Source organism: Sarcophilus harrisii, chromosome 1, assembly GCF_902635505.1.
Source record: "Sarcophilus harrisii chromosome 1, mSarHar1.11, whole genome shotgun sequence".
NCBI classification, from domain to species: Eukaryota; Metazoa; Chordata; class Mammalia; order Dasyuromorphia; family Dasyuridae; genus Sarcophilus; species Sarcophilus harrisii.
The window spans coordinates 486,240,446-486,253,127 of NC_045426.1; the positions used below are offsets into that span (position 1 = coordinate 486,240,446).

General features: G+C 34.2%; 1 protein-coding gene across 1 annotated transcript in view; it reads left to right on the top strand.

The window, feature by feature from the left end:
* Nucleotides 1-12,682, top strand: part of CDH2 (cadherin 2) — a 254,514-nt gene that overhangs the window by 169,618 nt on the left and 72,214 nt on the right. Inside the window, exon 3 of the mRNA XM_031946492.1 lies at nucleotides 12,246-12,472. Coding sequence (XP_031802352.1) covers nucleotides 12,246-12,472 — 227 coding nt within the window. The remainder of the gene's footprint in view (nucleotides 1-12,245; nucleotides 12,473-12,682) is intronic.

The window sequence follows — 12,682 nt, forward strand, 5'->3', positions numbered from 1 at the left end:
GAAATTATATAAGTTATAGAATAAGGAAAAAGAAGAAAGAGCAGGAGGGGGAGGAGCCAACTAAACTAGGTAAAAAGGATGAAGAATCAGCTAAGAATGGAGGTAAGTACAATTTTGAGTGTGATAGTTCACAGCAGGAGAAATTAGATCATTCCATATTTCCTGACCTACTTCCCTCAATTAACCCTTCATGGGGGGAGGGAAAAGGTGGAGGGGGAGAGGCAGTGACACAACTATCTAGGAAGCAGCCTATGACAAGATTATAAAAAGCACTGGTTAAGGCAAAAAATGAAGGACAGGATGTATCTGATTTAATACATGCATATACCGTGTCATTGAAAAGCTTGACTCTTCAGGTCAAAAAAGGAGAAGATATATTCCTTTTGATTAGGAAAAAAATAAGGATTTGAAAAAGGATTGCACTCTTTATGGGGCTATATCATCTTATGTTAAGATGTTAATAGATAATTTGTCTTATGAAAACCTAACCCCTAGTGACTGGAAATCCATAGCAAGGAAGGACATGTTTAGAACCTGGACAAAACTTGTGGCTTTTGGAGTATCATGAATTATGCAGGATTCAAGCTCAACGCAATAGGCAAACAGGAGTTAATATACAAGTCACTTTTGACTAACTAGCAGGTGAAGGTCAATATGCAAAGAATTCAGCACAGATTAATTACCCCATAACAGTTTATGAACAGATTGCTGCTGCTGCAACAAAAGCTTGCGGTTCTCTCCCCGGACAGAAAGATGGAGGTGAAGCCTTCACAAAAATAGAGTAAGGTCCCAATGAACCTTTTGCTGATTTTGTGGGACGTTTGCAAACAGCTGTAACAAGAACCATTGGAGAAAATGCAGCTACAGAAATAATGACCAGACATCTGGCTAAGGAAAATGCCAATGAGGTTTGCAGAAGAATTATATGGGGACTAGACAAAGATGCTCCTGTAGAGGAGATCATAAGACGCTGTTCCACAGTGGGTACAAATGCTTATTATACCCAGGCTATGATGAACATAGGAAGACAGAGTCCCTCTTGGCAAAGGACTTCTAGAGAGAGTCGTTACATTTTCAATGTGGAAAAATAGAACATCTGAGAGCCCATTGTAGATATGGAGATAGAGTGAAAGGACAGGCTGAGAGAAGACCTAAAACCCTATGTCCAAAATGCCGCAAGGGCTTCCACTGGGCCTCAGAATGTAGATTGACCCAGGAAAAGGAGAGGTGGGGGCCCAACTCCAAGATATGATATCATACAAAAGACAGGTGAGGCATGATGGCAGCAGAATTTACACCCAGAGAGTCTTTAGAAGGTCAGGACTCTGATGTGATCAATCAGCCAAAAAGCAATCACATGACAGAAAGGGATTACATGATAAACCCAGCAGAAAAGCAATCAGATAGTAGAAAGGGATTACAATTGGGGAGAATACAGGCTTTTTAAACCAACAGGGCAGTGTCCAATGCAAGCAGCTCCAGTGTAATTGCCAGATGATGAAGAGAGATCCAGAAAGTGGTGAATGGAAGGGACCAGATAGGTTAACTGCCTGGGAGAGAGGGTTTGCTTGTATTTCTACAGATTGAAAAGGAATCAGATGGTTCCAGTGAGCCATATTCACCTTGTCCATCAGAGAGAGACAGAAAAAGAGAAAAATCTTGAAACAAAGGAGAAGACCTAAGAACAAAATCTGCAGGAATCATTGGATTCCCTAACACAAGATGAGACTATTGCAGGACTTCAAAACTTGGAGGAATTATTGGATTCCCAGCACATGAACTAATGGACAATGGATTCCTTTTGGACTATTTCTAGGACTTATGAACATGTATAATTCCTCATTTTGATTCATGTTATTTGTTACATCACTACTAGGCTGCGTTACTATGTGCTTGTGTAATTTATGTAATTATGTGTAATACCTCCCATATTGATGGATTTATGTATACCTGTTTTAAGAGTTAGCCCCTTCAGAAACCTGTTAATCTGATTTGACTTCCCATTTCCTTTGGTATTTTCATCTCCCTTCCTGAGATGTGAGGGAGGGCCTCATTACCTCTTTGGTTTTTTCACTCTTTTTTTTGAGCAGTCAGGGAAGGCGTGATCACCTTCTTTTTGGGGATTCTCACCTCCCTGATGTCTCAAGGAAGTTCTACTATTCTTGCTACCTATTGCTCTCTTTCACCTTCTTGGCTAAATTTGAGAAATCCATCTATGCTAGACACTTTTTTCTCCTTAATCTTCCCATGTTAGTTTTAATCATTTTCATTTTGTTAGCCCAGTTAGGATTTTTCTGGAAGAGGTACTGAAGTGCTTTGACATTTCCTTCACCAGCTCACTTTACAAATAAGGAAACTGAAGTTAATAGGGGCATGTGGTTTACCAGATCATGTGGCTTAGTAAGAAGCCACATTTGAATTCAGGTCCTCCTAACTCCAGAACTGGCCAATTATTCACTCTGCCAGCCAGCTGTCCATCCTTTTAATTGGTCTTCCTCCTCAAATCTCTCCTTGTTTAATGTAATGTCTAAGCTGCCATGGTGATTTATCCAAAGCATAGGCCTGACCATGTCTGAACTGCTTCTTCCCTAGACCCTCCCCAATAAATTTCAATGGGGCTCCTATCATCTCTAGGAACAAATATAAATCTCTTGGTTTGATTTTTAAATCTCTTTGAAACTTTTGCCTTTTGCACATTTTGCTGCCCTCTATGTGCTCTCTAATCCAACTATATTTGCTGTTCCTCAAAAGAGGACTCTCACCTAATTCAGTTTCAGTTGATCAATGATGGACAGAAGCAGCTACACCCAAAGAAAGAACACTGGGAAATAAATGTAAACTATTTGCATTTTTGTTTTTCTTCCCGGGTTATTTTTACCTTCTGAATCCAATTCTCCCTGTGCAACAAGAGAACTGTTTGGTTCTGCACACATATATTGTATCTAGGATATACTGTGACATATTTATCATATATAGGACTGCTTGCCATCTAGGGGAGGGGAATGGAGGGAGGGAGGGGAAAAATCGGAACAGAAGTGAGTGCAAGGGATAATGTGGTAAAAAATTACCCTGGCATAGGTTCTGTCGATAAAAAGTTATTATTTAAAAAAAAAAAAAAAAAAAAAGGACTCTCAATGTCTCATCTCTTTGCTGTCCTCTAGGCCTAGAATGATCCTCCTATCCTCACTACCTTATTATCCCTGACTTCCTTCAAGCTTCAGTGGGAAGTTTTTCCTTATGTAGTAAGTCTTCTCTAGTAAGTTTCCCTGTTTCTGTTGCCTTCCCCCTTAGAGAATTCATTCCATTTGTTTTATAAATATCTCATGTACTTGTGTGTGTGTGTGTTGTGTGTGTGTGTGTGTGTATACACATATATGCATCTTGTCCACCCTATTAAAACATGAGCTTCCTGAGGACAGTGACAGTTTTTGCCTTTTTTTGCATCCTGAGAACTTGGGAACAGGCCTGACATAGTTTCATGGATTCATCAATGTTAAGTAAACTATTTTAAAATTCTTCATTGGCTTACTTTCAGTTATTATTACTTTATCTGAGAAACTGGGTGAGTTAGACTGGAAATGGGAAAAAAAAAACCCAACTAAGTTTATTAGGAGAATTCCTTCATTCCATTCAAGCAGTTTACTAACAAATGACATGGTTTGGCCTAATAGAAAAGAGAATTTGGTGAACTTTGTCAGCTATTTCTTATGGTCCAGATGATTCTTCATCTCATTCTTGGTTTCATTTTATAAATACTCATTTTAATAGTTTGTCCCAATAGTTTTAATTTTTTCCATTGTCTTAATTAATATTTATACAGAATTTGTATACTTGATTTGGTTATTCAGTTTCTCTAGTAAGAGAAGAAAGATGTTAGATCATAACTCATTAAGAATCTTTTAAGAATTCTAATTTGTTGTAGCATGGAATTTTATGTATGTTCTCTTAACATTTGTTATTAATGAATAGAATACCTAGGCAAATATTTCAAGAGTCAAATGATTGATATTATGTACTTATTTTGCTGATTATATGTTTTATATATTTTGCTTCATTGTAGATAGAATTTTCTATATTTGTCTCTGACTTATAGGCCCGATATAGAATAACCTACAATGTTCATTTATCCATGAAAGACATAGTGGATAAGGACTGGACATTTCATTCCATTAGTTTAGATAATTTCATGTGAAGAAATTCCCTTTGCTAAAGTAGGTTAGCACATCCTCTACAATTTATAGTTTCAGAACTTCCCACAGTAGTACTGTCAAATTGAAATAGAAAAAAATGCCACTGATCCATCCATACAGAACCCTGTAGGCCACATATTGATTTAGTTTTAAAATGTAGTGTTATCTGTGCTTTATTATATTTAATTTATTTTTAAAAATATTTACCAATTACGTTTTAATCTGGTTCAGTCTGTTGGGGTGTGTTGAGAGGTGTTCAGTGTGTTTGACAACTTTGGCCTATAATATTGAGAAATTAAATGATTTATCTAGGATCATATAGCCACTATGTGTCAAACCCAATCTATATTAAAAGGAAAAATTTTCTCCATTAAAAGAAAAAATTGAGAACCTTTAACTTCTAAAAATTTATTTCTGCACTATTGTGACTGTCTTTTAAAAGTTCAGAACACTACTTTTTATCTACAGTAAACCCATCTATTTTTTTTTTTCTTTTTGCTAAAATGGTAAACACTGAAACGCTAGTGAGTGGACATACTTAGAACCTTATCATGGTGCTTGTGTTACCAATTTTCTTAGTCCTGAAAGCAATTTATGAAATGTTTCATTAACTGAAAATACTTTAATTTGAGCTGATGAGATTTCCTTTGTAACGGTGGTAAGCTTATTTCATTTAGTTGATATGATTGAAGAGATGTGTACATGAAAGGTCTATAAAAATAGCTCTATAATAACTGTACTTCTATACAATTTCAGGCTTAATGTTGTAGAAAGTTCGGGGGTAATTTTTAGATAATATGATCAAATTTAGTCGTTTTCCATAAATGCCAAATGCCTTTTTTCCCCTTCTTTCTCCCCTTTTCTCCCCTGTCACGCAGTAAATTAAGCAGTCAGGGAGAAATTTAACTCTTTCAAGTAATACTATGTCTGATTTAGCACATTAACTGCTGGAATTGAATTAGGTATGGGACTCCCTTTTTTTTTTTTTTTTTTTTTTTTTTTTTTGGTGATGTCTATGAGGACAAGACAGAGCTGCTTCCACATGATCCTTTCCCTGTTGCATAAGAGTCTCAGCTAATACTTTAAGAGGAACTTTGAAAATCAGGATTCCCTCCATTGACATCAAAGTAGACTGAAAAATGAAGCAAGCACAGCTGAATCGAATTTCAAAGACTAATAACCATGCAGCTGGGGAAAAGCAGCTATGCAACAACCTGTGCTCTGTCAAAGAAATTTAATTATGGAAAGCGATACTTCAGTGTAATTTGTTAATGGGCGCTCTTTGTCCAAAGAGAATAGTTCTTCCTGGGCACTGACAATTTTATATATTTTTAGCTCAGTTCTCTCAAAATGGGGGTATTTCTTTGAATTTCATAACATACAGATGCCTGGAGGAAGAATATCAATGAAGTGGATAGCAGCTTTAAAATTTGGAGTTATTAGAATGCATATCAGGAAAAGTGGCAATAACCCTTCTGTTTCTCCAACAGTTTAATATAAGAAATTTGATGCATCCCATTACTGTGTTGTTGAATATGTGAACTTCATATTACTTTGGTAGCATAATCATTCTTTTATGTCATCCCTTCTGCTACTTTGATTGGGGTGGGAATCTTACCTTTAGAAAGGAATAACACTGTTAATATTTATTTTCCTATTATATTTCAGTTGGCCTTGTATCTCTTGAACAGATGACAGCCACATATTCTTCCCTAGAGAGGGAAAGTAATTATTTTTATAATGTATTACATGCACACTGTTTTGAAAGTTGATCACAGTAGTTGTTTCTGTATAAGGTGCAAAGACTGAAGAATTATTTTGTTGTTAGACTTCTAACACAATTTTATTTTTGACATAATTTTATCTTTGGTGAACTTTTTACATATCTATTGTTGGAAATTATATATTACTATCGACACCTCTTTTTTCCTCATATTCCCAATTAATTACCATCATCTTGTGTAAGATCTTGAGTATTTAGCCATTCCTTTCTCTTTATATATTCCCTCAAAGAATCAAGGAAGTCTTCATGGAGGAAGTGGTTTTTGAGCTGAGCTTAGAAACTTTAAATGCTCTCATTAACATCAGCCTGGGCTACTCCAGGTTTCATCCTTGCTAGTGCTACTGGAGTAATCTTCTTTATTTAAAAATCTGATCATGTCACTTCTGTGCTGCAAATCCTTCAACTGCCTCTCTAATTAACAAAATGAACAAAATATCCTGATGTTCAAAGGCTTTCACAATTGGGTGCCGCCCTACATTTTTTAGCTTTATCCCTTGCTATTCTTGCTGCTTGGCTTTATTTGAGCATGAGTAGATACTTGAAGCATCATACAAACTGCTTCCTTTTAAATATTCATACCCTATTAGCTAAGAAAATTAGTCTTACAATCAGGAAGACTTCAGTTCAGATCTTTACCTATGGTATGCTTACCTAGCCATAGAATGTCTCTTAATTTTGGTTTCTTCATTTGTAAAATATAGTTGTCGTAGGAATAAAATGAGAAAATATATATGTAAGTGTACATACATACACACACACACATTCCAAGCTTTGAAAACTCCATTCAAATATTAGTTATTTTGTTTTCCATTCTGACAATTCCTTCTGCCAAAAATCTAATTAGCTTTTAAATAAAACTCAGATCTTTTCCTCCAGCTCTCAACTACACAAAGCATTTTGTCTTCCTGTGTAAACATCTCGAATTATCTTAACATTTTATTGATTTCTAGTATCAAATCTTCCTATTAGATTGTGAACTCCTTGAGAGTAGATACCATATCTTGTTTGAACTCTATGTATTCCTACCACCAGATCTGGGCTCTGCATATAAGTAAATACTTAATAAATGTTTTGTTTTTCTTTTAACTCCTTTGTTGAAATTGAGAGTATTAAGAAGATAGTGTATAACACAGTTGAGGCCTAATACTATTTTGATCATTGTTAAGTAATTAGAATTTATAATGTTCTAAGGTATTGCTCAGTCATTTTTCAATTATGTCCAACTTTGTGATCCCATTTAGAATTTTCTTAGCAAAGATACTGGAATACTTTTTCATTTCTTTTTCCACCTCATTTTACAGATGAGGAAACTGAGGCAAACAGACAAGTGACTTGCCCAGAATGACACAGGTAGTAAGTGCCTGAGATCAGGTTTGAACTTGGGAAGATTAGTGCTCTTGACTTTCTGCCTGGAACTCTAATTTTTCACTGGACCACCTATATGCAATAATACTGTTGAGTAATATTTCTAAAACTGAACTTTCTAAGATTTTTGGTCATGGTCATGGCTCTTCTCATTTAAATTCATTTGCTTTGCTTTTGATCCCTATGATCTGAGAATAATAAAGAAACTATTATTTTGGCCTTTTTTTATAGTGTGAAAACTGCCTAAGTGGTTAATTACCCTGTTGAATGTGTGATTTGAAGCATGAAAAAATTTCAGCACCTTCAAAGTTGTTATGAGATATAAAACTTAAATATTCTTTTAACAGCAAAGAGAGTGTTAAGAGAACACATAGGACAAGTATCTACTTATTTAATTTCTCTTTGGGGTTGGATAATTTAGGCTAGACCTTTGTAATATGGTAGTCCAATCTCCTTTATTTTCCTGATGGGAAGGCTGACACCCATAGATTAAGTAATTTTCCAGAGGTCATGCAGGTTGTAAAAACAAAAATAAGAATTTGAACCCAGATCCTTTTGCTTCCCAGCTCTCACACATACTAAACATTTTTAACCAAGCTATAATTTTCTACTAGAATCCATTGGGGAAAATATTGCAAAATACTCAGTTTAGTGAAACAAATAGTCTCAGTGAAAGGGTAAAGGAAAATAATTTCCTTTAAAATTATTGAAAATTTGATTTACTAGCGTGCATTCTCAAAAATGCAGTAATTATTTTAGTCATTGCAATGAAAAATCAACTATACTGTTTAAAATAAATAACCTCTGTCGGTCTTGGTCATTTGTTATCATCATGTTCAAAATTATTTTACAAAGTTCCTTAAAACATTTCTGAGTAGACTGCTTTAAAAAGTTCAAATATAAAATATAAATCCTATTTTCATGTGTGCAATTCTAAGGAATAGCATTTATATATTTCATAAAAATACCGTTTGTAATTGCTAATGTATTTCATAGAGGCAACATGGTATAATTAATAGGGAGCTAGCTAGGTTTGGAGTTAGAAAGACTTGGGTTCAATTCTTGGATTTTACTCATTCTAAATTTCAATCTCTAGGCAAATCACTTTAACCCTTCCGTGTTCAAGAAATTGAGAGTTACAGATGAGTTAGTATCTTTATCTTTTCACTTACCTATAAAATCACTAGCCCAAATCAGCTTTCTCAAAACTTTTCCCATTTCATATAAAGGATCTATGGATGCTTGTTAATTTCAGTGACTTTGTGGGTAAAATTAATTTGAACTTTTTGTTTCTAGATAATTTTATAAAATTGTATCTATTATTTTTATGTTAGTATTCTTAGTAAAGTTTAATACAGTTCTATAAAGTAGCTATATGGGGAATGGAGACTAACTGAAAATGTAGTTTCATTGGATTACTTAAGTTTTTTCTATAAAATCTATTTAATAGATTTTAATTCAGATTTTATTATTCTAGTATTTTAAGTACTGAGTTCACTTTTACTGAAAGATTAATATAGCACTCTCCCATTTTTTTTTTATTTTTTGCCCTTCTTTCAAGACACAATTCAAATTTCTTTCTATATGATCTTGCCCTCTGTCCCATGTCATCCTTTTATTCTTTTTTTATTCTTTTATGTGTACACTTTGTTTTTTCTCAAGAGAATTTTAGCTCCTTAAAATTAAGAGGGAATTTTCAACTCTGATGTATGTGGCTCTCTTTAACAATGAGATGATTCAAACCAGTTCCAGTTGTTCAGTACTGAAGAGAATCAGCTACACCCAGAGAGAGAACTATGGGAAAAGAGTGTGGACCACAACATAACATTTCCACTCTTTCTGTTATTGTTTGCTTGCATTTTTGTTTTCCTTCTCAAGTTTTCTTCTTTCTTTCTAGATCTGATTTTTCTTGTGTAGCAAGATAACTGTATAAATATGTATGCACATATATTGGATTTAACATATACTTTAATATGTTTAGCATTTATTGGACTACCTGCCATTTAGGGGAGGGAGTTGGGAGGGAAGGAGAGGAAAGGTTGGAACACAAGGTTTTTGCAAGGGTCAATGTTGAAAAATTACTCATGCATATGTTTTGTAAATAAAAAGCTATAATTAGAAAAAGAGGGGATTTTGGTCTTTGTATCTCCAGCATCCAAAGCAAATGCCTAGGACATGCCATTCCCATTTACATAAATTAAGAATCATAAAATTTAGTCACAATGACAGTGAAAGGTGGAAAAGTTTGGGGCCAAAAAAAAAAAAATTTCCTTAGAAATTCCTGTCATTAGTGAGAGATTATGTAGTTATTGTTCTTTAAAAATAGTAAATATTAATTTATTCAAGTGTCTAATAAAGCTGATACAGAAATATAAATTCCTACTTACATTGTTTTATTTACAAATGGTTGAGGGGAAAAGGATATGGTTTAAGCTTAAATATGAGAAGTTCAACCGCATTGAAATATAATGCAAGTGTATTAAAGATGTAAAAAGATGTTTATGTGAATTTTCATAAATCATATACACACACACACACACACAGACATACACATACTCAAACATATGAGCAAGCATAAAAGCAGTAAGTTTGCTTTTTGTAGGAAGGAAAAATGAAATGAAAAATAGCTAACATTCGTATACTATTTACTATGTGCCAGGTGCTGAAGTGTTCTTTGCAATTATTTGATCTTTAATGTAATTCTGGGAAATGGATATTATTATTATTGTAATTTGGCAGATGAGGAAACTGAGGTAAACAGAAACTGAACAATAGGGTCACACAACTAGTAAGTATCTGAGACTGGATTTGAACTCACATTGGCCTGACTCTAAGCCTGGTATTTTATCCACTTATCCTCTAGCTGCCTTAAGAAAGGAAATGATTTGTTGGAAGCTTATTAGATTATTAAATTCATTTCTGAATCACGTGTTTGACTCAGCTGTTTATATATCAGTGAAAGAGAATCATTAGAAATTATATAAAAATCTACACTGATAAGTCAGTATTAATTTATCTTTAAGATTAAACTGAATTGGGACTAGCTCGAGTGAAACACCCACATAATAACATTAAAGAATATTTAAATCATTCTCCATTGATTATAGGTTAGAGTTAGTGGCCATGGAAATCCTAATTTACATTCAAATGACTTGGCAAGACACTGGTTTCCCCTAGTGTTTTCCCAGTGTCTGACTCACTGAGGTGGAATATTTAGCATTCAGACAACTTGTGGGAGGGGCTCACCCAGTCCCGACCCCTGTGTAGGGAGAAAAAAGAGCTATTTTCTCTTCCTTATTTGCCAAATGAGTTTGTCTCAAAGAGTTGCCTCCTCATTTTATTTCACTCTGACATTTGTATCTAAACCAGACAGTGCAGACTCCATAGAGCTGTTTTTTGCTCATTAGCACTGATAAACTGGGAGTTTATTTCTTCTACCCCTTATCCCATTCCTCAATATAGTTTTAATTTACCAAATTAAGCCAGTATTTTATAGCACATTAAATTAAGGTATGATTAATCATTAGTAAACCTTCCCTATAGGTTCTTGTTTTAGGGAACAATGAGTTGTTTATGCAGATATCAAATTTAAAGGTTTCTGTTATTTTTTAGTTACTATGTCTTATGATGAAGTGACAATCTAGGAATTGTCCTAGATGGGAGGCGATGTGTTGGGTGTGAAAATTATGACATAGACAATTTCTTTACCCTGGAGACACATTTATGAAGTTTTTCATGTCTTTACTTCTGATGTCTTTCAGATTGAAATGTTATTTGCTGTAACTATATCAATAACTCAAATTATGAGTTCACTTGTATCCTAGCAAATCCTGTAAATTTTTAGTAGCCCCTGGACTTTGCCGAAGAGAGAAAGGAAGCTATTAATTATCCCTTCCTTATATCTTTAGCCCTCATAGATGTTAGATTAATTCCCTGATACTTTGTTTCTCAAAGTTTAACTTGCTGATACTATATTATAGAAATTGGTTGAGCCTTTGAAGTTCATTAGCCTAAAATGTATTTGAGTTTTGTTGTGTCCATTCCAAAGCAGTGGGATAATGAATAATAAGGAGTGAGTTTTGTATAAAGGACAATGAAAAGTCTGCAAAAGATCATTTTTCTTGGAAATAGCAATAAGGATGCACAGAGAAGGGTTGGGATACAAAATAATAATAATAATAATATAAACAATCAACAACAAAAAAGGCCAGTCTGAAAAGTTTTGGCTTGATTTGATTGATAAGCTGTAGGGATTCATTATGGGTCTATCAACAGGGAGTAGTGTGACAAGATGAAAGTAGTGTTCCAGGAAGATTAATTTGTGATTTGTATACTATACATGCCAAAGTGGGAGGGAAAGACTAGAAGAAAACCAGTTAGGAGACAGTTAAAAACTACATAAAAATGAAATGATTAAATTCTCAGTTCTTAATGAAGATTTATAGTGGTTGAATCATCTCATTTATGTATGGTTCATGGGTATGCCATTGGTGAACATAAAAACACTTTCTGAATTAGACAAATAGAATTAAAAAATATAAAAGTTTAGTTTTTGAAAGGAGGAAGGTCATGAATATGCAAACATAACACTTACTACATAGAGCTACTTTGTCAAGTGCATTTATAAATATCATCTCATTTGATCTTTACAATAATCCTGAGAAGTAGCTATTATTATTATTCCCATTTTATAGTTGAGAGAACTGAGGCAGACTTGAGCAAGGTCACAGGCTGGATTTGAACTCCAGGCCCATTTTTCCATCTAAGAATTCTTTGCTTTTAGACAACAAATAAAATGTATTTGGGGAAGAAGAAAGTTGGGTTACATTTTTGCAAAAACTAAATTAAACACATGTATAGCCACACTGCCTACAATGTAATTGTTCTATTTTTGGTTTGTATTATAGTGAACTTCAGCAACTGCAATGGAAAAAGGAAAGTACAATATGAAAGCAGTGAACCAGGAGATTTTAAGGTGGATGAAGATGGAGTGGTCTATGCAGCAAGGAGTTTTCCACTTGCTACAGAGCATGCTAAATTCCTGATATATGCCCAGGACAAAGAAACTCAGGAAAAGTGGCAAATGGCAGTGAAACTTAGCCTTAATCCGACAATCACGGACAGCCCAGTGAAGGTACTCTTTGCAAATCTTCCTTGATGAGTTTATCTTAAAATCTGATTTAAAGAAGTATAACTTGGATGTCTTCCACTTATACTAATGGAGTACTGGTACTTAAATAAATTTTAGACTGTAGTCACTTCAACAAAATTTCATGCCATTATATTTTAGTCTTGCAAGACATTTAGACCAATTTTTAAGCATATAAAAGTTGTATTAGAAATA